The sequence below is a fragment of the Apodemus sylvaticus genome, chromosome 12 (genome assembly GCF_947179515.1).
Source record: "Apodemus sylvaticus chromosome 12, mApoSyl1.1, whole genome shotgun sequence".
Lineage (NCBI taxonomy): Eukaryota > Metazoa > Chordata > Mammalia > Rodentia > Muridae > Apodemus > Apodemus sylvaticus.
The window spans coordinates 81635611-81660838 of record NC_067483.1 but is presented as its reverse complement, the minus strand read 5'-3'; the positions used below and the strand labels follow the sequence as shown (position 1 = coordinate 81660838).

Here is a 25228-nt window from a genome sequence, read left to right as displayed (position 1 = left end):
CAAAGAGTTCAGTAGGTAAAAGCATTTGCTTTCCAAACATGACAACCCTGAGTTTGATCCCTTAAAACTATGGTGGAAAAGAGAGATCCTTCTGATCTCTATAAGCACACTATGCTACAGATAATAAACATGTATACACATATACACACACACACACATACATACACACACACACACACCACACATATGTATGTACATGCACACATATGCACAAATATGTGTACACAAAACACATAAAAATACATGCATACAATGATAAATTATAATTAAAAAACAATTGATGAAACATAGAAATGCGAAGTAGGGGAAGAATCAGAAACATGTACAAAACACCTACAGAATCAACTACCCTGAGCCCATAGGGTCCCACAGAGACTGAGCTGCCAACCAGTGAGCATGGGACTGACCTAGGTCCTCTCCACGTATATACTAGTTGTACAGTTTGGTCTTCATGTGGGACTCCTAACAGCTGGAGCAGGGGCTGTCTCTGACTCTGTTGCTACTTTGGGGACTTTTTCACCCTACTGGGTTGGTTGCCTTGTCTAGCTTCAATAGAAGAACATATGCCTAGTCTTACCAGCATGATATGCCATGGCTGGTCGATGCTGATGAAGAGAAAGGGAGGAGGGGTGGATGGCTGGGTAGGTTTGGGGATACGACTGGGAGGAGAGGAGGGAGGGGAAACTGTGGTCAGGATGAAAAATCAGTTACTTAATCAACAAAAGTCGACTTCCCACTCATTCCTGTACTAATTGCTCAACAAGTTTCTATTGAGAGGACAAGCAGATATGAAAGTAGTTATTAAGTTAAACCAAATGTAATCTTCAATGACAAAAAATTTTCTTAACATGTCTTGACAGTTTAAAGAATTGAAAAATACAAGTTATTTGACTGCAAAAGGGAAGAAAACAAGACACCCGGGGATGTTTTCATAGAAGAATGTTCATTTTGGTTGCACATTAAGAAGGGAAAGATTCCTGATGGGGAGATGATAGGCAGAGAATGTTCAAAGTATAGCATACCACCAAACAATTTTGCTGAGTAACTGGAAAACACATTAAACTCTAAGAATATTTTGGTGCTGCATAATTTGACAATATGTAGAGGCAGTTGAGCGCCAGATTAGACCAGAACATCATATTTCACCAATCATGTGAAACTGGTTAGCACTGTGCCATCCCTTTAAAAATCTTGTATCTTCAACACCTTGCTATCATTTCTCTGAGCCTTTCTACGGTATCCTATATAGCCTCACTGGTGGTAATAGATAGTTGTTTTAAACCCTTCTCAGACATTTCAATTTTGTTTTAAGTTATACATTTTAGAAAACAACATCTAATCATGCAGCTGTGGTGGTTTGAATAGGAATGTCAATTGTAGATTCATGTGTTTGATGCTTGCTTCATAGGGAGCAGTGCTGTTAGGACATGTGGCCTTGTTAGAACAGGTATAGTCTTGTTGAGGCGTGTCATGGTGACGGGCAGTCTTTGGGGTTTCCTATCCTTAAGCTATGCCCAGTAGGGCACACAGTCTTGTGCTGCAGGTGGATCAAGATGTAGAACTCTTGGCTCTTCTAGCACCACACTACCATGATTCCTGCTATTATGATCGACTAAATCCCTGAACTGTAAACCAGATCCAATTAAATGTTTCCTTTAAAAGAGTTGCCTTGAACTTGGTGTCTTTTCACAGAAATAAAACCCTGAGACAGTAGCTCAGATTGACTTGAACTTAGTACCCTTCCATCTCCATATTTCAACTCTGGGATTATGGGTATACATCATGATATCTAGTTTCAAATATTTTAATTAATATAAGAGTTTATGCATAGCACTATAATATAAAAATACTTCAATATTAAACAAGTGAAAAGACTTAAGATTTTCTTAATCATACCTTTTTTTCTAATTCAATTACTTTTCTAATTAAAACAATCATTCCTGATTATATTTTGTTACCATTAACATGTGCTAGAATGTTTATGCTGTATATAGAAAGACAGGCTTAAATTGTAAGTTATGAAATAGAAATTGTTTTTGAAATTTAAGACCACATAAGCTGAAAATTTTGTTAATATAACAGGGAGTATATAAGAATTAGAAAGTAGCTGTGACATTAAGAATAGGTACATGGTGATAAATGGTTGTTGAAATGACTGTGATTGCCAAACCTAGACATCCAGGGCCATTTTTCTAAACTTGTTAGATTTTAGTGTATTTCTTTTTTTTTAAATTTTTTATAAGTATAAAGGAAAGTATGATATGCTCTCAGAAATGGGAGTGTTGTGGGGAAAAAACAACCCCCCAAAACTTCACTTGCAAAGGGGAAGATTTCAAAGAAGATTGAAATGGATAAACATCACTTTGAAGTCAGAATAAATAATTAATATAAGATTCTTTAGAAAAATTTCATCTGAACAACATGGGGATAGGCTGAAGATAGCTTGATCATTGCCTAAGGACACATAGAACTGCCCAGTGATTTCCATACCACAGTTCTTTACCCATGAAATAAAAGAGTGTGCTATCATTTTGCCTGCCAGTTTCAATACAGAAGAAGAGCTTTCAGCCCTTGTGCTAAGGCAGCAGCAGTGAGGTTTACATGGCGTAGTCCATTCAAATCCTGATAAGACCATCAATAACTAGAACTGAGATCCTACCATCCATTTACCTTGGTGGCTTCATGGGCAAAATGATCTTCTGCAAATCGAGCTTCCCTGATTTCTTCCAGCTCAGGAAGCACCCTTGATTTGGCTTGCACCTCTGATACAAAGGATTCATGCTTCTGATATTTCCCCTGCAGTTTAGGAATCAGAGTTTGTAAGTAATGAAATGCAGCCTTATGGAAACACCAAGTACTGTTTTTGTTCTTCCTCTCAAATCTAAGCAGACTCCCTGCTCTTCTGCATTTACTCAGAGGATTTCCCTTGGCCATAGCAGAAACAATCATAAACTGAAATAAAAGATATGGTTACTCAAGAAAAACAACTGAACATGACCTCCTGAGTCAAATGGCAGTCTTTTCTGTTGGCGCTTCCTTTGGAAATCTATCAATAAAATAATATTCTAACTTAAGGTTCCACAGGCTCCTTTGTGAGTAAAACCATGTAATATGTACTATCCTTTTCCTTCCAAAGGGCTAATGCTGAGTTCTCTTGTAAGAAGTACAGTGAGGAAAGTGAAATTATTTGTTTAAAGTTTATAAAGATCTCTGCTCTCACCATATGTTAATTGGGACACATACATCATATATCAACCCAGATCTTGCTCTATCCTTGCCTGCTCAACACCAATCACTCTTTATAATCTTACAATGCAATATGCCAATAAATGTAGAACTTTCTGCCAAAGTTCTTGTCCTACAACCTTTTATTTGAATTTAACAATAGCTATATATAACAATTTTGAGAAAAGTTTGAAAAATACCCCCCCAGCTAAAGAGAATAAACAGTGTTTTAGAAGCACTGATAAGTCTTACTATTTATTTTTAAAATCATGTGTTTCAACATTAATATTGCAATATAAAAGGCACAAAGTATGTCAAAGTTTCTTGAACTTTTAGCCACTATTTTGTCTAATAAGCTATCATAAAATAATTACTCCGATGACTTTTATCTGCAGTTAAGATTCTGAAAGTTAAGAAAATTGAAGGCATACAACATTTAGAGGCGCACCTTTTTTCTCTATTAATCTAATTTTTTTGTGACATCTATGTATTAATTATTGGAATGTGAATTCTGAATGAAGTTTCAATATGATATAGTATGATTTGTATTAGTAACATCTGATATACTGTCAGTTTTTTTCTTCTTCTTGCTCACCTTTCTAATACCGTAAAGAAGCAGCAACTTTAGCCCGTTTCTTAATTGAATTTTTAAACTTCCCATTCCACCCTTTTGGCTTTGTTCTGTACACAGAATCAGGGAGTGCTTACCTCTGCCCCTCAATATTAACATAAAGAAAAACCCATTTCAATCTCTAGAGAATGTAGGGTCTGTAGGTACCCGAGGCCTGCAAAGCTGTCAATGTATAGGTCTGTTGCCAAGGCAACAGCTGCCATTTACCCAGAATTCCATAGCCTACCTTTACCTGTAATTATGTGGCTGGTCTCAGAAAGGCAGCTTTAAAGCCAATAAATTTTGAAAAACTCCAAGAGGTTGTCCAGGACAAACAGGAAAATCCATCTCAGTTTTTAGAATACCTCATGAAGGCTTTGTTACAATACACTAATCTAGATCCTGAGAATCTGGAAGGTAAGCAACTCTTAATGACTTATTTCTTTTCTCAAAGCTACCCTGATATAAGAGCTAAACTTAGGCACTTGGAGAGAGGGCCCCTGACTCCACAGGCGGAAGTCTTGGCGTTGGCCTTCAAGGTATACCATGAGCAAGATGAAAAAGCCCGAAAACAAAAGTACCACATGCTGGCAAAGGCTGTCTGACCAGCACCAGCTACCACCCCGGGGCTCCTGGCCTTCCAAGGCTCAGGTACCACTATACCCTGCTATAAATGTGGTCAACCAGGTCACTGGGCAAAGACTTGCCCCAACCCCCGCAAGCCAAGGGGACCATGTCCTAGGTGTCATTGTGAGGGTCACTGGGCAGTCGACTGTCCTTGTGTCACGCAGAACAGAGGGTCATCCTGCCCAGAAACCCCTCCAACTGACCTCCTAGGCTTGGCTATGGACAAATGAAGGGGCCGGAGCTCCCTCAACCTGACCTCGCCCATCACTAGCAGAGGAGCGCCGGGTAACAATCGTAGTATGTGGGAAGCCCATCTCTTTCCTTCTGGATACCAGGGCCACTTACTCAGTCCTGGTGGAGTTTTGGGGTTCCACTTCACCCTTGTGTCTTCCCATAGTCGGGATAGGAGGACAGCCTTACCTTCCTCATCAGACCCCACCACTTAGCTGCACTTTTAGAAATATACCCTTCACCCATTCCTTTTTGGTAGTGCCAGCTTCTCCTGTTCCCTTATTAGGAAGGGATCTTTTAGTTAAGTTGGGAGTTTCAATTTCTTTTGCTCCCTCCACTCACCTGAACCCAAGCTCGCCAGCAGTTCCCCTACTTCTCCTTCTAGCCAATCAACCTACTAACATTAACATGTTATTTCCTCTACCAGCTTCTCAGGTGGACCACAGAGTTTGGGATGTCCAGAACCCCTCTGTTGCTAAACATCATTCTTCCATTCTTCCATTGTCATCCAGTTACTGGACCCTACCAGGTACATCACCCCAACTCAATACCCTCTCTCTCTCCAGAGCCTCAGGGGACTTAAGCCTATCATTTCTGACCTCTTAAGGAAAAAGCTTTTCGTCCCACTTCTCCTTTCAATACCCCTATAACCTAATGGTACCTATTGCCTGGTTCAAGACCTCAGGTGCATTAATGCTGCAGTGGTTCCTCTCCATCCTGTCGTAGCCTATCCTTACACACTCCTTTCTACTATCCACTCAGGAACTTCTCATTTCTCAGTCCTAGATCTAAAGGACGCATTTTTCTCTATCCCTCTTGATGCTCAGTCACAGAACATATTTGCCTTTACCTGGACGGATCCTGACACCCACTTTTCTACCCAACTTACCTGGACTGTTCTACCTCAGGGATTTCGAGACAGCCCACACCTATTTGGCCAGGCTCTAGCTTCTGACTTCCTTTCTTTATCTCTCCCTAGATCTAAAATTCTTCTCTATGTAGATGACGTCCTTGTCTGTAGTCCATATCTAGAGATTAGCCAAGCTGACACCTCTGCTCTTCTAAATTTCCTTTCCAGCCGAGGCTACAGGGTCTCTCCCTCTAAAGTTCAACTGTCCACTCCTCAGGTTACTTATTTGGGATTAACAATTACCCCAACCCATAAGGCTATTATCTTAGATAGAAAGACTCTGATTCAGTCTTTAACTGTTCTTTCTACAAAGGAAGAGATTTTATCATTCCTAGGAATGGCTAGCTTTTTACATTCCTGGGTTCCTTCCTTCTCCCTCCTCTCTCGACCCTTATATGAGGCAGAGTTAGGCCCCACCCACGAACCTCTTCTCATATCTGTTGCCAAGCTCTTTCAGAGGCTCCAACAGGCTCTCCTTAAGGCACCAGCCTTACATCTCCCTGACCTGACTCGCCCTTTTCCCCTCTATGTAACTGAAAAAGAGGGATTTGCCCTTGGAGTCTTAGGCCATCAACTGGGACTTTCCTTTGCACCTGTAGCATACTTGTCAAAAAGACTGGATTTAACCATCCAGGAATTCACCTTGTATTTGTGCCTTAGCAGCTGCTGAACTGCTTATTTGAGAATAAAAGAAATTAACCTCGGGGTCTCCTATAACTGTGCTCTCTTCTCATAACCTGTCACAGCTCCTAACTTACAAAGGCCTGCAGACTCTACCTCCTTCCAGAGTTCTTTCTCTCCAGGTAGCGCTAATAGAAGATTCCACGCTCACCTTCCAATCATGTCCTCCTCTTAATATTTCTACTCTTCTCCCCCGACCTAATACTAACCACTCCCTGTCTCATTCCTGCACTGAGACTTTAGAGCAATGATTACCTCATCCCTCACACATACAGGAGGGCACATTGCCTCAAGTCATTTATACTTGGTACACAGATGGAAGCTCCTTTCTATATGAAGGGACTAGAAAAGCTGGCTATGCCATAGTGTCAGACACCGAGGTGGTAGAGGCACAGGCTCTTCCTGTACACACCACTAATCAACAGGCTGAGCTGATAGCTCTCACCTGTGCCTTTCAACTGGCACAGGGACAATCCCTCAATGTCTATACAGATTCTAAATATGCCTTCCGTATCCTCCTGTCCCACACTGCTATCTGGAAAGAGTGCAGCTTACTTACCACAACAGGAGGATCAGTAACTAACCATATTTTAACCTTGCTAAAGGCCTCTCATCTCCCCAAAGCTATTGGGATTGTCCATTGCAGATCTCACCAGACAGATGACTCTATTGTATCTAAGGGAAACAACCAAGCTGATGAGGCAGCTAGAGCTGCGGCCCTTAGGGGGCTAAACTCATCTCACATTCCCCAAGGCATCCTTACATTACAACCCACATCTCTACCTCCACCCCCTGACACTCGCCAAACTCTATCCTATCTTCACCAGCTCTTTCATCCTAATAGCCGAGCATTATCTTCTTTTGTTAAGATCCACTTACAGCCTACTCCTGAAGACTTAAATTTCTTAAAATCTATCACTACTTCTTGTAAAATCTGTCAGATGTCAGATTCCAACTCTAGGTATCGTAGTACCCCTTTTCCTACCCATCAGGCTAGAGGTTCCCTTCCTGGAACTGACTGGCAGCTTGACTTTACCCATATGCCTACAGTCAAGCGTTCCAAGTACCTTCTGGTCTTGGTGAACACCTTCTCAGGGTGGGTAGAAGCCTTTCCTACCACAAACAAAAGGGCTCAGACAGTCTCTGATGTCCTCCTCCGAGAGATCATCCCCTGATTTGGTGTTCCAACGTCCCTTCAGTCAGACAATGGTCCTGAATTTACTTCTTAGATCTCTCAGAGTCTATCTAAGGCCTTAAACATCCCTTGGCATTTTCACATTCCTTATCATCCTCAATCTTCAGGTAAGGTAGAAAGAACTAATCACTCTTTAAAAACAACTCTTGTCAAGCTGTCACAGGAACTTCACCTTGACTGGGTAAAACTCCTACCTCTGGCTCTTTTCAGGCCACGAGCTCTCCCTAAGCGACCTCTTCTTATCTCACCCTTTGAACTTATGTATGGACGTCCAGTTTTAACTCCTGGTCTCTCACCTAAATGCTCTTCCCTCCCAGACCACCTACTCACCCCATTGCTTTGCCACCTTCGCTCTCTCCTATGGGACTTTGCTGACCACCATCTACCACGGCCACAGACTGTCTCCTATCCACTACCTGTCAACATTGGAGACCAAGTTCCCTTATCCCCTCCAGATCATCGGCCCTCACCCCTCTCTCCCAAATGGCAGGGCCCTTTTAAGGTGATTCTCATGACCCCTACAGCCGCTAAACTCGGAGGATTTCCTCATTAGGTCCATCTATCTCACCTTAAACCTTTCATCCCTCCACCTAAAGATAACTCTTCTTCATACACGTCAACCCTGACAGGACCGTGCTCTATTAAGATCCAGAGGACATCGAGACCGTCCACCTTGTCCCCAATTCCAGAACATGATACTCCACTCCGGCAGCCGAGCTCGACCTCATTGGATTAGAGATGGGTTTCTTGTCCTACCCCTGCTGTTCTTCATTTCCATCCACGGCAGTCCTTACATCTGGAGATTCGAGGTTCAAGAAACCCCCAGAGATAGCAAGCAGTCTTTCCAAATAGGGTCATGAAACTGCTCCATAGCAGTATGTCAGGTACTTATCCAAATCGCAATCATCCCGGTATCTGTTATCCAATCTAAGTATTATGATCTCTATACTTGCTTTCTCTTTGACCAGACAGAAGATTACTGTAAAAAATGGCCAGACGAATATGGGGGCTGCTCATATTGGTCTTGTCAGATACATATGCTAGGATCACGGGTTAATCATTTCTTCTATCAACATCACAAGACACTTTTCTTCTACATGCAAGACCCGTGGGATTCCAGGTGGGAAACAGGAGCTGTTGGCAAGCTTTATCGTAAAAACCAGCCCAGTTCCCCAATAAGTACCATCCATATTCAGAGAAAGTATATCTCAATAGCCCAACCCCTAGATATTGGAAAAATAGGGGAGATAATTAAACACTCCTCTGAAGTCCTTGATTCTTTGACAGCACCCCTCACAAATGGCACTAACTTGTCATTTCTCCTGTTGCTTCAAACTTTGACCTCAGCATACCAGCTCCTTAATGTCACCAGGCCTGGTCGCTTTAAAGATTGTTGGTTATGTGTACCCCCAGGAATTGACTCAAAACTGTCACTTACAGCTTCTCCAGTGATACTGCCAAATAACCTTACCTCACCTTTTGTTAGCTGTCCTGACTCCGATGTCACCATGACTCCGTACCTTACCTCTGTCCCTCTCTTTGGCATGGAAAACTGTTTTAAGACTTCTGGGACACATTCTGTAGGAACATTAAGCTACCTAGACTGTAATAAAACCGTAAGCCTTGATATATCATCTCTGTCACAATGCCCTACAATCCAAAACATGTCAATCGCCTACCTGCCAGCTGGTCAGGAGTTTGCACGTTGCTACTCCTTTTCCCTGAGCTGGGAGTGATCCAGGGAAATGAGCCCCTGCCAATCCCAGTTGTAAATATGATAGCTGCTCGACACGAGAGAGCAGTTTAGATCATGCCTCTTTTGGTAGTTACAGGAATAGCCATAGGTGTTGATACTGGTGTGGCAGGAATAACAACTTCTATGGCCCAATACAATACATTCACTTCCCAGTTTAAAAGTGATCTCCAGGGAATGACTGAAACTGTGCTTACTATCCAGAAGCAGATAGATTCTTTGGCAGCCGTGGTGCTTCAGAACCGACGGGGCCTAGATGTTTTAACAGCTAAGGAAGGTGGTCTTTGCCTGTTCCTCCAAGAAGAATGCTGCTTCTATGTCAACCAATCCGGGATAGTGAGAAAACAAAATCCAGGAGCTTCAGACAGACATAAAGAACTTCAGAAATCGTGAGACCTCCAGCTCTGACATTTTCAAAAATCCTATATGGATACTCCCTTTTGTAACGCCTTTTCTAGTCATCTTCCTGGTGTTATTGTTTGCTCCCTGACTAATTAATCTTGTTTCTACATTCCTCCAACGGCAAATGCAAAAAGTTTCTAACCAAACTATTAATCAGCTTCTGTTACAGAATTACCAGCCGCTGCCCACAGAAGAGGCCCTGTCCCCAGATGCCAACATGCACCAGGTGGACCCCGATGATGAAAGTCAGCTATACCCCAGAATTGACAACGCCCCTAGACAGCAGGAAGTAGTTTAAGAGACACGGCGCCCTCACTCCTTTTCATCATCGGGTCCCCCCTCCCTTTTTTCTTTTTTCTTTTCTTTTTAATGAAAGAAATGCAGGAATGTAGGTACCCGAGGCCTGCAAAGCTGGCAATGTATAGGTCTGTTGCCAAGACAACAGCTGCCGTTTTCCCAGAATTCCATAGCCTACCTTTACCTGTAATTACGTCACCACCGGTATATAACCGGGCAGTGCTTCTTCCCTTTTCCTTTTTCCCTTTCCTCTTTCTCTTCTTCCTTCCTGTCTGCTGCCCCTTCCCTATCTTAAATAAAGTCCCACATGGAACTATTTGGCCTAGCGTCATTGCAGCTCATGGCTCCACCGCATCCTTGAGTGAGTGAGCGTGGCGAGCAGATGCAGCGAGCAGACAGGACTTTTGAGCGCAGAAACCAACAGGGTCAGTTCTGAGGACATCTGTGGCACTGAGTTACCTGTATATTTGTGGGTTCATATGTCTTATCTTTTGCAATTTCAAGCTTTTCCATGATCCACTTCTCCAGGTCGTCTGCATCTCTCCTGAAAACTTGGTAGTGGTAAGACTCCTCAAGCTTCTGACCCCTCTCAGCCACACGCTCCTTGAACCTCTGGTACTGGTCTAGCACCTCCTGTCGTCTGTGCTGGATTTCTTCTGCTGTTTCTAGAACCTTTGGTCCGCTGCTTTCAACAGCCTATAAGTTAAAAAGTCTCTTCATCTTTTGAAATATCATTCTGTATCCCCAAATACATGTGAGTGCGGTTATTGTGATACAAAGAAAAATAATGTCTGTAACTGTGGCTAGTTCTCATGTTTAGAATGTTATCCCTCTTGTATATCCCAAAGCATTCACCCACATTGAATCTATGTTTAAAAATTATTAAGCCTATTAATTCATATGGTTTGAGGGTGCTGTAATATTACTGTATAATTTTAAACTATAAATAGCTATTCTTATATTAGTTCTTAATCATCCAAAATATTTTATAGAAAGAACAAATTTGGACTGCCAAAACAACGACCCAGCATGTCAGATACACAATAAAGAAATGCTATTTTATATCCTTCAAAGGCTAAACAACATTCATAAGTGCTGGTCATCCTGTAAATTTAGGGAATAGTCAGGATGGTTTGCAATTGCTTTAGTGAATTACACATACAAACTTGAGTACTTTTTTTCTTAATTAAAACTCTAGATCATATATTATGTACTTTTCTTACTTAATTTACTAAAAAACTCCTATTAAGAAGAAAAATCTAAATTTAACCTGTCTTCTTACTTGCCACAAAGTATAAATCACTAATGTTTCAGTAATTGGATTTTGGAATAAAAAATATTGTATTATTAATCAACACAAAATTATGCTTTAATGTAAAGAAATCCAGTTTGTGTGTAACAATATTCAGAAAAATATGTCCATAGAGACATTTCTATAGGACATTGTTCTCCTTATTTCTTATATAAAAAATACGCAATACTGAGTTTATATTTTGATGTTACTTTATCTTTTAAAAATAGTGTTTTTATAGAGAGACATTCCTGAGATGACTCTAAAATTAAGTCATTCTACAATGACACAATGTATAAATTATTTGGTTTCAAATTACTTAGTAGTTTTCTGTATATCTGACTTTAGCAAGTAATTATTAAATTGTTACTATTATTATTATTATTGCTATTATTGTTATTTTATATAGGTGTAAAGTTCTAGGTTATTTTTAGAAATGAAACCTTTATAAAAGAATTAAAATCAAATCTCTTTACTACTTTAAAGTCAAATAAATATAATTTTTAATGAGCCTTTGAGGATGGAATTGAAGGTTCAGAGAGACAAGCTTTCCTCACGTCATTAGGAATGAGAATTCGTCTGTACTCACAGTTTCCTTTGGACTTTCCATCTCTCCTCAGAATCTAAGGCTTTGCGAGATGAACTGTAGCTAAGAGAGAAAAATAGTTCTTTGAATGTCCAGTCCACTTCAAATAGGAATGTCAGAAATGTGAATGTGGCAAAGGCCCAGAGAAAAAAAAGTTTTAGAATCCCGCCAAGCGTAGACAATCAGCATTATCTCCAGGGGACACATTCAGTTGAGACAGCTGCTGACTTCCACAGACAAGGTGACTCAGCAGTTTTGGGGGCTGTGGCTCTCAGGACTTCAATAAGTATTTCACAAAGAAAGAAAGTTTTCAGATGCAAAAGTATGGAGGAAAACCAGTGACAGATGAAAGGCCAGTGTCTGTGCTGGGCTGTTTTATTCAGTCATAGATTTTAAAAGGGAAGAGAATTTAAAAATCAGGAAGAAATTCCAGGTTTCTCTTTCTTCTGATTTCACACTTTTTTTAAAAAAATTTTATTTAATCTTTTTTTTTAACACTCCAGATTTTATCCCCCTCCTGGTCTACCCTCTGACTGTTCTACATTCCACACCTCCTCATCCCCCTCAAGCCCCCTCCATGAGGATGTTCCCACCGCGGCCCACCTCCCACCCCACCAGACATCCCTACTCCCTGGAGCTCCAGTCTTTTGAGGGTTAGGTGCATCTTCTCTGACTGAACCCAGACCCAGCAGTCCTCTGCTGTATATGTGTTGGCCCGACAGTGGGGAGAGGGAACTTGTAGAGTCACCTCCAGTAAGGGCATCAAGTAAGGGATGGGGCTGCCACTCCACAATCAGAAATTATGATCCATAATTGTTCCTGTCTGAAAGGACTACAGGGACAAAAATGGAGAAGAGCCTGAGGAAAAGGAGGTACAGTGACAGGCTCAAAGTGGGATCCAGCTCAAGGGGAGGCCCCAAGGCCTGACACAATTACTGAGGCTATGGAGCGCTCACAAAAAGAAGCCTGTCATGACTGCAGCTCAGAAAGACCCAACAAGCAGCTGAAAAAGTCAGATGCAGATATTTACACCCAACCAATGGACAGAAGCTGGTGGCCCCTGTGGTTGAATTAGGGAAAAGCTGGAAGAAGCTGAGGAGGGGGCCAACCCTGTAGAAGGACCATCAGTCTCTCTCAATTTACCAGGACCCTGGGGGACTCAGACACTGGGCCACCTACCAGGGAGCATACCCCAGCTGAAATGGCTTTCTTGTTCTGATCTCTTTTTTAAGAAGTACAACTCATCCCATTTGCCTTTGTTGTTCCTGCCTTTGTGCCTGTATCCCAGAAATCAGGGTCCAGACTTATGTCATGAAGCTTTGCCTAGGTTTCCTTCTAACAATTTTATATTGCACTCAAGTCTTTCATATAATAAAGACACAATTTTGTTTCAGGACATTCAGTCCTGTATACAGACTAAGCATGTTATATTTAGGTATAAATACCCATATACATGTATGCATGCAATAAAAATTAATAAAAAAAGAAGCAATGCATTTGAAAATGAGCAACCAGGGATATATATGGGAGGATTTGGAGGGAGGAACAGAATGGAGAAAGACTGTAATTATAATCTCAAAACTTATCCTTTAAGATGAGTACACAGCAGATCCCACAGAAAGAATATACAGTCAAAACTGTGTTCTGTGAATGAACTGTGAAATTAATATCCCTAATGTGTACATTAGGGTTATAATTTGATAATTAAAATCCAGAATTGATCATACATAGATAGGTTAAGGAGAAGGGACAAGAAAGGAATTGTTTAATTAAGAAGCAGTAATTAGATTATTGCACACATACAGGGAAAGGCCTTAGAAGATCTGAAATGATAAAGTTAAACATTGGCGACAAAAGGGGCTTTTAAGTTTTAAATGACATTGTCTATTATTCCTATTCTTTAATAAACCTTAGGGAAATTATCGAATGAATGGTTTTCACAAGAGGAGCCTTTTGTGCATGGGTGGGGTGATTTGGAGGGCTGTCCTTGCAGGCCTTGGTTATCAGCCCTGGGCAGATCTGTATTCACACAGCAGTAATCAGCCCTGAGCAGCTTGTTTCTGCCAGGCTCAGAGGTCAGGACAAAGTCAGGTGCTGGATGTCCTCCTCTTGGGCTCAGGGGATCCAGGAGCTTCAGAGACAAAAATTTACAGTTTCTATACTGTAAACTTATTTTAAAGCCAATAAAGGCAGATACTCCAAATTTAATGCAAAATTGACGTTTCCCACAGAATAGAATTTATGACTAAGATACTTTCTAACAATTTTTCCTTTATTTTGCTAGAACTACTTCATATTTAAATTTTTCTTTGATTTTTGATTACTAAATGGGTCAAGATAGTAGAACGTATTGTTCAGAAAATGAAAAAGATATTTTGTTGGTATACATAGGATTTCCATATATAACTCAAGCTGGTCTAGAACTCTTGTCTGTCCTACCTTAGCTTTTTAATTGCTAGAATTATAGGCAGGTATCACTATACAAAGAAAGTCCTTCTATAGTTAATATCTGCTTCAACCATTACCAGCTGAAGATCTCTGAAGTTACTTGCTTCTTAACTCTAGTTGAATATTTATACCTTATTTCTGTTTTTTCTTTCCTGCTTATTCATGCAGTTTTATTGCAGTAATAGAATCTATAAATCATATTTTCTCTTTACAGTATGGGATATGCTTGTCATTAGAAGATTACTTAGAACAGTGGAAGGAATGTTGCACTGGGTTGGAAGCTCAATTCTTTGGCACAAATGCTCAGCTCTACTAATTAAGGATAAGAGGGTTATTGGAAATTGACTTAAATTTTCCTAAGCATGCTGGCAGGGAGCTTTGACTAATTTACCTACTTGAACATTGACATAGGGCCCAATTTAAAAATGTAGGGCTACTTTGTGCTGGGTAGATTGTCAGTTTTAGTTGAATGTGAATGATGTCAGTACTATATTTTTTGACTGTGCCAGATCATACACTTTGTTCTGAGTCATAAATTTTTTAAAAATTGGAATGTAAAAGGAAACTCTTCAACAGAAGATCACTTCCCACAGAGAATATTTCCCATTCTATCTCAGCAATCATTGAAATTTTATGTCAGGTTTCCTCCTATTCTCATCCACCAATGATTGTTTCTCAATATAGTGATGTGGATGACAGCAGCAGACAGATCAATCTTCAGAAGCCTTGTAAGGGCAGCATGGTTGTGACATGGTCCCTCTCAGGGAAGAAAAAAAAAAACCTCAATGTAATTTTTCATCAGAGAATATATGAGTAGGAGCCAGTCAAGAACTGGAACTACACAAACCACCTCCTTCAGATACTCAACTCAGTATGAGGTTTAATGACTGTGTATAGGGGATGCAAAGGAAGGTCCTAGCCATACATTTAAAGATATGCCCAGAGTTAAAATTGAATTGAATTGTGGCTTCATGTTACTACTAAAATTTCTATCCACTAATATATTTTTCTATTTGCTTTCCTCCCTATTCTGTTATAGAATTGAGAATACTCTCATGTTTTATTCTCTTTAACTTCAAGAAATGAAGGTGGCTTCTAGTCACTCCCTAAAACCATCATTCAATATTTTGGTAGATAAAAACTCTTTCAGACATTGTGGATATGGAGATGATTGAAATGGGTATCTACTTTAAAATAACATTATTAATTAGAGGACCCAGAAGACCAGATAAACTGTAACCTAAGAGAATAAAGTCATGGTAAATAGAGGCTTAAACAATGTACAGTGTAGAAAGAGAAAGGTAAAGTTGTTTCTGTTTCAGTGTGTTACAAAAGTAGATGTCAGAGAAGACATAACATCTGGCAGGATTTCCATTGATTTCCAAATTAACCAGTTGGACAGTGTTAGTTCTTATTCTTCCTCCTGTACATCTGTGACCAGCCAACCTCTGAGAACATTCAGTAGTAAAACCCAGAGTATGAGCTGCTAAAGACTTCTCTCTCACCGTCTCTATATAGAATCAACCCAGCTACAACAAACACTGAAAACCTGATTGTATATATTTTACAGATTCAGTGATCTGCATTTTGTCCTATTTGACATATGGAGCAGTACATTAGAATGGCATCTTGTTTTTTATAAGCTTTTTTGATAGCTTTCTTTTCCTTTTGGAGTGTAGATAATTTAGTTAAAAAATGCAGCAAACACTGCAAATACCAAGCTAACAGCTGTGTCTCAGAAAAAGGAAAAATTCAGCAGTTGTAAGTACCTCAGGACCAGATTCTCAAACAATAATAAGAAAAGAGTAAAGTGGGAGACTGAGGCTTAAAGGGGTTTTGGTGTGTCTGTGAGCAGAGTGAATGCTTAAGATCAATTCAGGGAACTATACTGTGATAGGTAAAGCTGACTGTCAACTTGATTCAATCTCCATTTGACTAAGGAATACATCTCTGGGTGGCTCTGCGAATTTGTCTACTAAGAGGATTGCCTACAGTGAAGTGAAAGATAGAGGAAGACTCTCCCCAATATAGATTGTTTAGTTGTTAAGAGTACCTGTTGCTCTTGCAGAGTAGCAGTGCTTCCTGGTGGCAGCCAAGACACAATAAGGCTGATTTTGCCTGCTTGTCTTCCATCCTTGCTAGTGAGTGCATCTAACATATATCTGTCGGCCAGCTTCTGTTGACATAGAAACTAAGCCTTGTCAGCTTTCTAGAAGGGACTGAAGATGAGACGCTCTTTGGGAATTCTCTGTCTTCAGTGTCAGATAGAGATTGCTGAGACATTTAACATTGTTGACCAAGTAGCTACCAGGTTCTTAGCCTCTTCAGTGTGCAGACAACTATTGTTAGTCTACCCAGCTCACAGCATGGAAGCCAATCTTTTATGACCCCTTTATAGCATATATTAATTGTCAGTTCCATTCCTGTAGAGAAATGAGACTAATATACAAACCATCAAAACACAAAGTCACACACTTTACAGTTGTAGTGATCTCCTCAGTATGTTCAAGGTCCAAACTTTCCTTTTTGGTGGAGTGCAGAGGACTTTATTGATAGTATTCAAAAGAGTAGGGAGGGTTCTCTAGGCCTCTACTATTATTATGGGGGTCTGAGATGGAAATTGTGGGAGAGATGCTCAGTGTTGGGGCCGAGTTGGGAAAGGGACTCCTCAGCAACTGAGGCCTCTCTCTTGCTCTCAGTGTCCTTGCTGGGGTGGGTGGTCCATGGTTTCTTACTCCTTGGAGGCCATGTAGGCCATGAGGTCCACCACCCTGTTGCTGTAGCCATATTCATTGTCATACCAGAAAATGAGCTTTATAAAATTGTCATTGAGAACAATGCCAGCCCCAGCATCAAAGGTGGGGGAGTGAGAGATGCTGTTGAAGTTACAGGATACAACCTGTCCTCAGTGTAGTCCAGGATACTCTCTAGTGGGCCCTCAGATGCTGGCTTCATCACCTTCTTGATGGCATCATACTTGGCAGGTTTCTCCAGGTGGCATGCCAAATCCACAATGGATACATTGGGGGTAGGAACATGGAAGGCCATGCCAGTGAGCTGCCCATTCAGCTCTGAGATGACCTTGCCCACAGCCTCGGCAGCAGCAGTGAATGCAGGGATGATGTACTGGGCAGCCCCACAGCCATCACACCACAGCTTCCCAGAGGGACCATCTACATTTCTCTGCATGGCAGTGATGGTATGGAGAGTGGTCATGAGCCCTTCCATGATTCCAAAGTTGTCATAGATGACCTTAGCAAGGGGTGCTAAGCAGTTTGTTGTAGGTTGTATTGCTGACAATCTTGAGTGAATTGTCATATTTCTCGTGGTTTGCACCCATCACAAACACGGGGCATCAGCAGAAGGGACAGAGATGATGACCCTTTGGCCCCACCTTTCAAGTGGGTCCTGGCCTTCTCCACAGTGGTGAAGATGCCAGTAGACTCCACAACATACTCAGCACCAGCATCACCCCATTTGATGGTAGTGGGATCTCACTTCTGGAAGATGGTGATAGGCTTCTCATGCTCAGCCTTGATTGTGCCACTGAATTTTCCATGAGTGGAATCATACTGGAATATGTAGACCATGTAGTTGAGGTCAATGAAGGGGTCATTGATGGCAACAGTCTCCACTTTGCCAGGTGCAGAAGAGAAGGCAACCCTGGTTTTCACCATCGACCTTCACCATCTTGTCTACGGGACAAGGCCGGCACTTCACAGGAGATGCAACTGTCTCTGGAACAGAGAGAAGAAGAGCAAGGTTCAAACTTTGACCAATGTCATTATTCTCATGTCCTTATACATCAGATTCTCAATGAGATGTTTGCTTGTTGCCTATACAGATGTCATTATAATAATCTCACTGCTTTGAATATTTCATGGATAGCTAGCTTGAGGAACTCCACTCCAGGTGCGATGAGTATGACGGCCACGATCTATTTTAGAAGACCTTGCTCGAGTCATGGTCTCTTTCTATAAACTATAATTAATGCATAGATTTTAGAAAGAAGCACTGAAATAAAGAGAAACTTCTGAAAACTCAGGTGACTCTGAATCAATTATCACTCAAGGAAAATACCTCCTCAGCAACTCAATAGGAAGCCAGTGACTGGTGATATGTGTAGGACTGTTTTACAGGCTTTGATTGGTCACTATGCAGGAGCTATGAGTAGTAAAAATAGAAGCTTTGTTAATTGATACAAATACAATTTTCTAGACAACCAGGGCTTCTGATTCCTTTACTGAGTCAGCCAGAGGGCACCCTCTTGTGTTGGTGTGGTGACATTTAACTCAATAGAAGTCCCTTCCCCTGCTTTGGTGGGATCTGTGTAACTGGTAGAGCATGCTAAGCTGGTAACACCAAGAGGAGACAATGGTATCAGCAGTCACAGCAGCTCAGAAGTAGCTGCAGTAACAAGAGAAGGCATTGGAAGAGCTCCAGCAAGCAAGTGGGAACAGAAACATTAGGAAGCAGAGACCCTGGGGACAAAAATGGCAGAAGACAGGAGCAGGAAGAAAGCAAAGAGTGTTAGAGAGAGAGGAAGCCATAAAGTGCTGAAGATGAAAGACTACAGGTGTTAGTCCCTGGGAGAGTTGCAGAATGCCTAGAGATATGCCAACCCAGGTCTTGATACCCAAGACCTAAAAACTGTAATGCCAACCAATAGCTGAGTGATTTGACATGCAAAGTTTGAAATCTATTTCACTGGCCATCACCAACTGCTAATGAGCTGTAGGTCACTGTTCAGTGAGTACAGTTCAATGCCAATCTAGGACCAGTGCAGACAACCTCTGACGTGAATAGCACAGAGTTGCAAATTTCTGAACACAGAAGCTTACATCTAGAAGCTTCTAGTTCTTAAGATCCAGAACCTTAAGTGCTGAGGTCTGGTAGTCTGGATCCTGGCTCCATGGATAAACCTCTGGAAATCATGACTTGAATATTTGTGAATCCCATCATAGTAGAGCAAGTAGACCTCAGTTACCTGCCAGGTATTATAGTATCTTCTGCTTCCTCAAAGCAACAGTATTAGAACATATTTCACGGTGGTTAAAGCCAAAGCTTTGGAGATTAGATCTGAGTTTGAATTACTGCTTAGCATTTTTTAAAACATCTATACTTAAATACTATAAGCCAACTTTCTTTTGTAATAGAAATGATAACAATGAATATTATAAATTACTCTTCTTTTTCTATAAATTATTTTTTATTCAATTTATATCCTAATCTCCGTCCTCTCCTCCAGCCCCAGCCTTCAGATCCAGGCAGTCTAAGTATGCAGAAGGGGATCCAGTGGCAGAGAACAGAGACCAAGATGGGCTCTGTCCTACTTCTTAGGGGTACCACATCAATACCATGCTGCACATTTCCTACAGATGTATAGGGGGTCTAGGTCTAGCTCTTGCATGTTCCCTGATTGGTGACTCAATCTCTGTGAACTTCCCCATGGGCTCAGTTTAGGTGGATTTGTAGGCCTTCTCGGGGTGTCTTTGACCGCTCCAGCTCGCTCATTTCTATCCCCAACTCTTCCACAGGACTCACAGTGCTCTGCCTTATGTTTGGCTGCATCTGTTTTCATCCACTAAACCCGGCTGAGTATCATTAATAGTGTCAGGCATTGGTTTTCTTACCTGGGATGGGCGAGGATCTGAGTAGCCCACAGGGGTGACCCAAGCTGAGATTCCTACCAGTGTGTGTGTGTGGGGGGGGGATAGAGATGAGGGGCCACCTCCTACAGTCAGGTGGGATATCCAGTGGAGGGAGGCAGACATCTACCTACCCACAAATATTCAACCCAAAATATGTTCTGCCTACATGATGCACAGGCATAAAGATGGAGCAAGTTAAGGAAATATTCATTCTTTATTTCTTTTGAAATAGAAAACAGTGCAGTGTCTTTAAATATGAATATTCAATAAGTAGAAAATTGCACTGTTAGTATCACAAAATACAAACACAAGTATGAATTTATATTGTTATTTTATTTTTACAACATTGTGCTGATAAATTCAGTGAAAACTTTTGTTAAACAAGTATGCTTAAAGTCAACAGAGAAGGTGTTAATAGCTCTCACTATCTTCAAGTTAGAAACCATATGTCCTGAACTCTGTGTACCTATGAAGGTTTTATTTACAATGCATCATAAATGTCACCATACCATAAGTTTTAACTCATTCATTTCCTAATTTTTTACCCTCAGCAAAGTATACAGGTAAGAATTAGCTAAATCAATTCATAAAGTCATCATTGTTTCTAGGATAACTATGCAATATAAAAGTTAAAAGTGTGGTAGTCAGAGAAGGATATGGAATCATCTTTTTATATAACAGTGAATCCTAAGTATCACTTTTATAACAATACTGCACCAAATGAGGGCATGGTGTTTGTAAAGTACTTAAGGAGCTTTAAAGACACATTGCTTCCCTGAAAATTTTGTGAAATCACAAATTTCAAGCAAATGTACAGACTTAGAATATGTAATATTAAACAAAATCACACATTTTCAGAAACAAATAATGACACATATAGTCCAAGGTTATTGCCTGAATCTCTGTGTTGTTTTTCTCTCATTCCAATAAAGAACTATGTTGTGGAGTCTTGTTTGATGTCTTCTACCCACAACATAAAACCTTTTCTCATTTTCATCCTTTCCTTTAACATATAAACGGCATTAGCTGTTGAAATGTAAGGCCTTCCTTTTTACTTTTGCCTTTCTATAAAAATTTAGGAATAAAGGTGAAAGATTGAAGTACAGAAACAAGGAAAGTAGTCTGACAACTGCAGGGTTTGCGTAGTGAAAGGAAGAGGGGTAAGACTTTGCCAGTATATGCTTTATCCCACCCAGATTAAGTGTATGTCCTAGACAAAATTATTCCTTAAGAAACATGTAGCCGGGCAGTGGTGGTACATGCTTTTAATCCCAGCACTTGAGATGCAGAGGCAGGCAGATTTCTGAGTTTGAGGCCAGCCTGGTCTACAGAGAGAAACTCTGCCTTGAAAAGCCAAAAAAAAAGAAGAAGAAGAAGAAGAAGAAGAAGAAGGAGGAGGAGGAGGAGGAGGAGGAGGAGGAGGAGGAGGAGGAGGAGGAGGAGGAGGAGGAGGAGGAAAGAAAAAAGAAAGAAGAAAAGAAAGAAAAAGAAAGAAAGAAGAGAGAAAGAAAGAAAGAAAGAAAGAAAGAAAGAAAGAAAGAAAGAAAGAAAGAAAGAAAGAAAGAAAGAAAGAAAGAAAGAAAGAAACAACATAAGGAATATGGAATCTTTAAAGTCAAGGAAAGAAGGGGCTTGTATATACATTTCTGTTCATTATGTTGGCCTGTTAGCTACAACAATCAAAATTCAATGTGATGGTGCTAGTTTGCTAGTTCAATAGATATTATATATGCATGACATACAAGAGGACACTAAAAACAAAGATGAAATTTTAATTCATTATGGAAAACTGATAATTGTATAAGTTAGCTTCAATGGTTATTGATCAAAATTCAAATAACTAATTTATAGGTTAGGGTTGTTCTTTAATTCTATACATAGTGGCACACTAGAGAGAATTTTGTCTTATGGAGATTTTACACTTAACATGTTCTCAAGAAGCAACTTTTTCTGAGACAGGATCTCTCTATGCAGCCCTGGCTATCCCAGAACTCTCTAAATAGACTTGGTTGGCCTCGAACTCACAGAAATGTGCCTGCTTCTTCCTCTCTAGTTCTGGGATTCAAGGTGTGAGCCACCATGGCAGCTTTGTTGGTGTCCTGTTTGTTGTTTATTTGTACTGAGAAGCAACCCCATGGCCTCATGCTTTCTAGATCAGCACTGGAACAACTGGATTTCAGCCCAAGTCTTCAAATAACTGTTTAGGCTATGTTAAAAGTGAAGTGTTTACCACAGTAACTTCAGCAAAATGAAGTTACTGCAAATAACTTGAGTGGCATAATGTTCAACTGATGAAGTTACACTCAAAAAATACATTGGATTGGATAAAGACTAAAAAGAAGCTATTAAGTTTAGGGACTGGGGAGATGGGTCAGTTAGCTAAAATGTTCCCCATTAAACAAAATTGAGCCCAGCACCTGAGGTGTGGAAACATAAGGATCTTTAGGCTTGCAGCCTAGTCAGTCCAGCTAATGGGGACGCTCCTGATTCACTGAGAGACCCTGTCTCAAAAAATAACGTGGAGAAGAATACATCTAATGCTTATTTCTGGACTCATCACACACAAACACATGCATTCTCCATATATATACATAATCATCTAATTTAGTTATGTATAAATTTTGTGTATCAGGGACATTGACAAGGTTCAGTAAAAGGCTGATAGAAAGGTTTCTCGGAAGCGAGAGTGAAAGAGAACCAACATATCCTTTTGAAGAAGAGATGTTACCGGAGATTCCTGCTCTGACCAATCAAGACGCCAGCTTGGCCGATGTGCTTCTTTATGGCTTCTTTTATTTCTTTGTTCCTAAGGCTATAGATGATGGGATTGAAGAAGGGGGATAGAACTGCAAAGGCCAGAGCAATGGCCGTGTCCCAGAACAAGGAGTAGGTAGCAGAGAAGCGCAGGTACATGAGAGCCACACTGCCAAAGAACAGCAAAAAGACGGTAAGGTGCGAGACACACGTGGAAAACGCTTTACGGCGGCCTTCGGCTGAACGGATGCGCAGAATCACAGCCACGATCCCCACATAGGACATGAAGATGAGCATCACTGCCGTAATTATCTCCACAGCATGGACAATATCCACCACTTGAATCATGACGATGGTGTGGGTATCTGTGCAGGCCAGGCGCAGCACGGGGAGGAAGTCACAGAAGATATGCTCAAGGTGATTAGAGCCACAGAACGGCAGCGTGGAGATCCAGGCAATCTCAGGGAGGGGTGTGAGAAAACCACAGACACAGCAACCGAGGGTCAGCTGGGCACACAGTCTGGAAGTCATGATGGTAGGATAATGAAGAGGGCTGCAGATAGCCAGGTATCGATCAAAGGCCATAGCTGTCAAGAGACAAACCTCACTGATGCCTGTAGAATGGAAGAAATACATCTGCAGGACGCAACCATTCAAGGTGATACTCCTTCGTTCACTAAGCAGGCTAGAGAGCATCTTTGGGATGGTGGCTGTAGTGTACCAGATCTCCAGGAATGACAAGGCACTGATGAAGAAGTACATGGGCGTGTGAAGGTGAGCATTGAGCTGGACCACTGTGATGATAACCAGGTTTCCAACGATGATGAAGGCGTAGATGAAGAGCAGTGGTATGAAGCACATGACAGAATCTCCCCAGGAGCAAGGGAAAGCAGAAAAAATGAACTCCTGAGCAGTGGTCCAGTTGGAGAACTCCATCTCCAAGTGCGAAGCAAGTGGGTCAACAATTCCCAGAGCACTCAAGCTTGTCACGAAGTGCCCACTGCAGTTTGGCGGGGAAACCCACTTACCAAAAGCCAGGCTTTCAGAAGACACCTGCACTGTGGATGTAGACGGAGAGAAATGAATGATGGCATCATAGGTACTCCACACTGGCTTTCAATCAAATGTGTTTAAGGGAGAAAAAATATAGTTAGAAAACACAATCTGATGAATTTGATAATTGCTCTTTCTAACTCTGTGAAGAATTGAGTTGGGATTTTGATGGGTATTGCATTGAATCTGTATAGTGCTTTAGGCAAAATGGCTATTTTAACTATATTGATTCTACCGATCCATGAGCATGGGAGGTTTTCCCATTTTTTGAGGTCTTCTTCCATTTCCTTCTTCAGAGTCTTGAAGTTCTTGTCATACAGATCTTTCGCATGTTTGGTAAGAGTCACCCCAAGATACTTTATACTGTTTGTGGCTATTGTGAAGGGGGTCATTTCCCTAATTTCTTTCTCAGCCTGCTTATCCTTTGAGTATAGGAAGGCCACTGATTTGCTTGAGTTGATTTTGTAACCTGCCACTTTGCTGAAGTTGTTTATCAGCTGTAGGAGCTCTCTAGTGGAGTTCTTTGGGTCACTTAGGTAGACGATCATGTCGTCTGCAAATAATGATAGTTTGACTTCCTCCTAACCCAGGATAGCTAAAACTATTCTCAGCAACAAAAGAAAATCTGGGGGAATCAGTATCCCTGACCTCAAGCAATACTACAGAGCAATAGTGTTAAAAACTGCATGGTATTGGTACAGTGACAGGCAGGAGGATCAATGGAACAGGATTGAAGATCCAGAAATGAACCCACACACCTATGGCCACTTGATCCTCGACAAAGAGGCTGAAAACATCCAATGGAAAAAAGATAGCCTTTTCAACAAATGGTGCTGGTTCAACTGGAGGTCAGCATGCAGAAGAATGCGAATTGATCCATCCTTGTCTCCTTGTACTAAGCTCAAATCCAAATGGATCAAGGACCTCCACATAAAGCCAGACACTCTGAAGCTAATAGAAAAGAAACTGGGGAAGACCCTTGAGGACATCGGTACAGGGAGAAAGTTTCTGAACAGAACACCAATAGCGTATGCTCTAAGAGCAAGAATTGACAAATGGGACCTCATAAGGTTACAGAGTTTCTGTAAGGCAAAGGACACCATCAAGAGGACAGATCCGCAACCAACAAATTGGGAAAAGATCTTCACCAATCCTACATCAGATAGAGGGCTAATATCCAATATATATAAAGAACTCAAGAAGTTAGACTCCAGAAAACCGAACAACCCTATTAAAAAATGGGGTACAGAGTTAAACAAATAATTCTCACCTGAAGAACTTCGGATGGCGGAGAAGCATCTTAAAAAATGCTCAACTTCATTAGTCATTAGGGAAATGCAAATCAAAACAACCCTAAGATTTCATCTTACACCAGTCAGAATGGCTAAGATTAAAAATTTAGGAGACAGCAGGTGTTGGAGAGGGTGCGGAGAAAGAGGAACACTCCTTCACTGCTGGTGGGGTTGCAAATTGGTACAACCACTCTGGAAAGCAGTCTGGCGGTTCCTCCGAAA

The 25228-nt window shown here is 41.1% G+C and overlaps 2 protein-coding genes across 2 annotated transcripts in view; both read right to left on the bottom strand.

The window, feature by feature from the left end:
• The window catches only part of Spta1 (spectrin alpha, erythrocytic 1), an 86953-nt gene extending 74981 nt beyond the window's left edge, over window positions 1-11972 (bottom strand). The window contains exons 1-3 of the mRNA XM_052201226.1: window positions 11812-11972; window positions 10391-10627; window positions 2671-2796 (exon numbers count right to left, since the gene is read on the bottom strand). Coding sequence (XP_052057186.1) covers window positions 2671-2796; window positions 10391-10627; window positions 11812-11832 — 384 coding nt within the window. The 5' untranslated portion in view covers window positions 11833-11972. The remainder of the gene's footprint in view (window positions 1-2670; window positions 2797-10390; window positions 10628-11811) is intronic.
• A 10659-nt stretch (window positions 11973-22631) lies between these two features.
• On the bottom strand, window positions 22632-23597 carry LOC127697087 (olfactory receptor 6K2). The gene has a single exon (XM_052199940.1). It carries the CDS (start codon window positions 23595-23597, stop codon window positions 22632-22634), a length of 966 nt encoding a protein of 321 aa, XP_052055900.1.
• Window positions 23598-25228: the final 1631 nt, after the last annotated feature.

Coding starts and splice junctions, on each gene's coding strand:
- LOC127697087 (XM_052199940.1), bottom strand. CDS start 23,597: ATGGAGTTCTCCAACTGGACCACTGCTCAGGAGTTCATTTTTTCTGCT.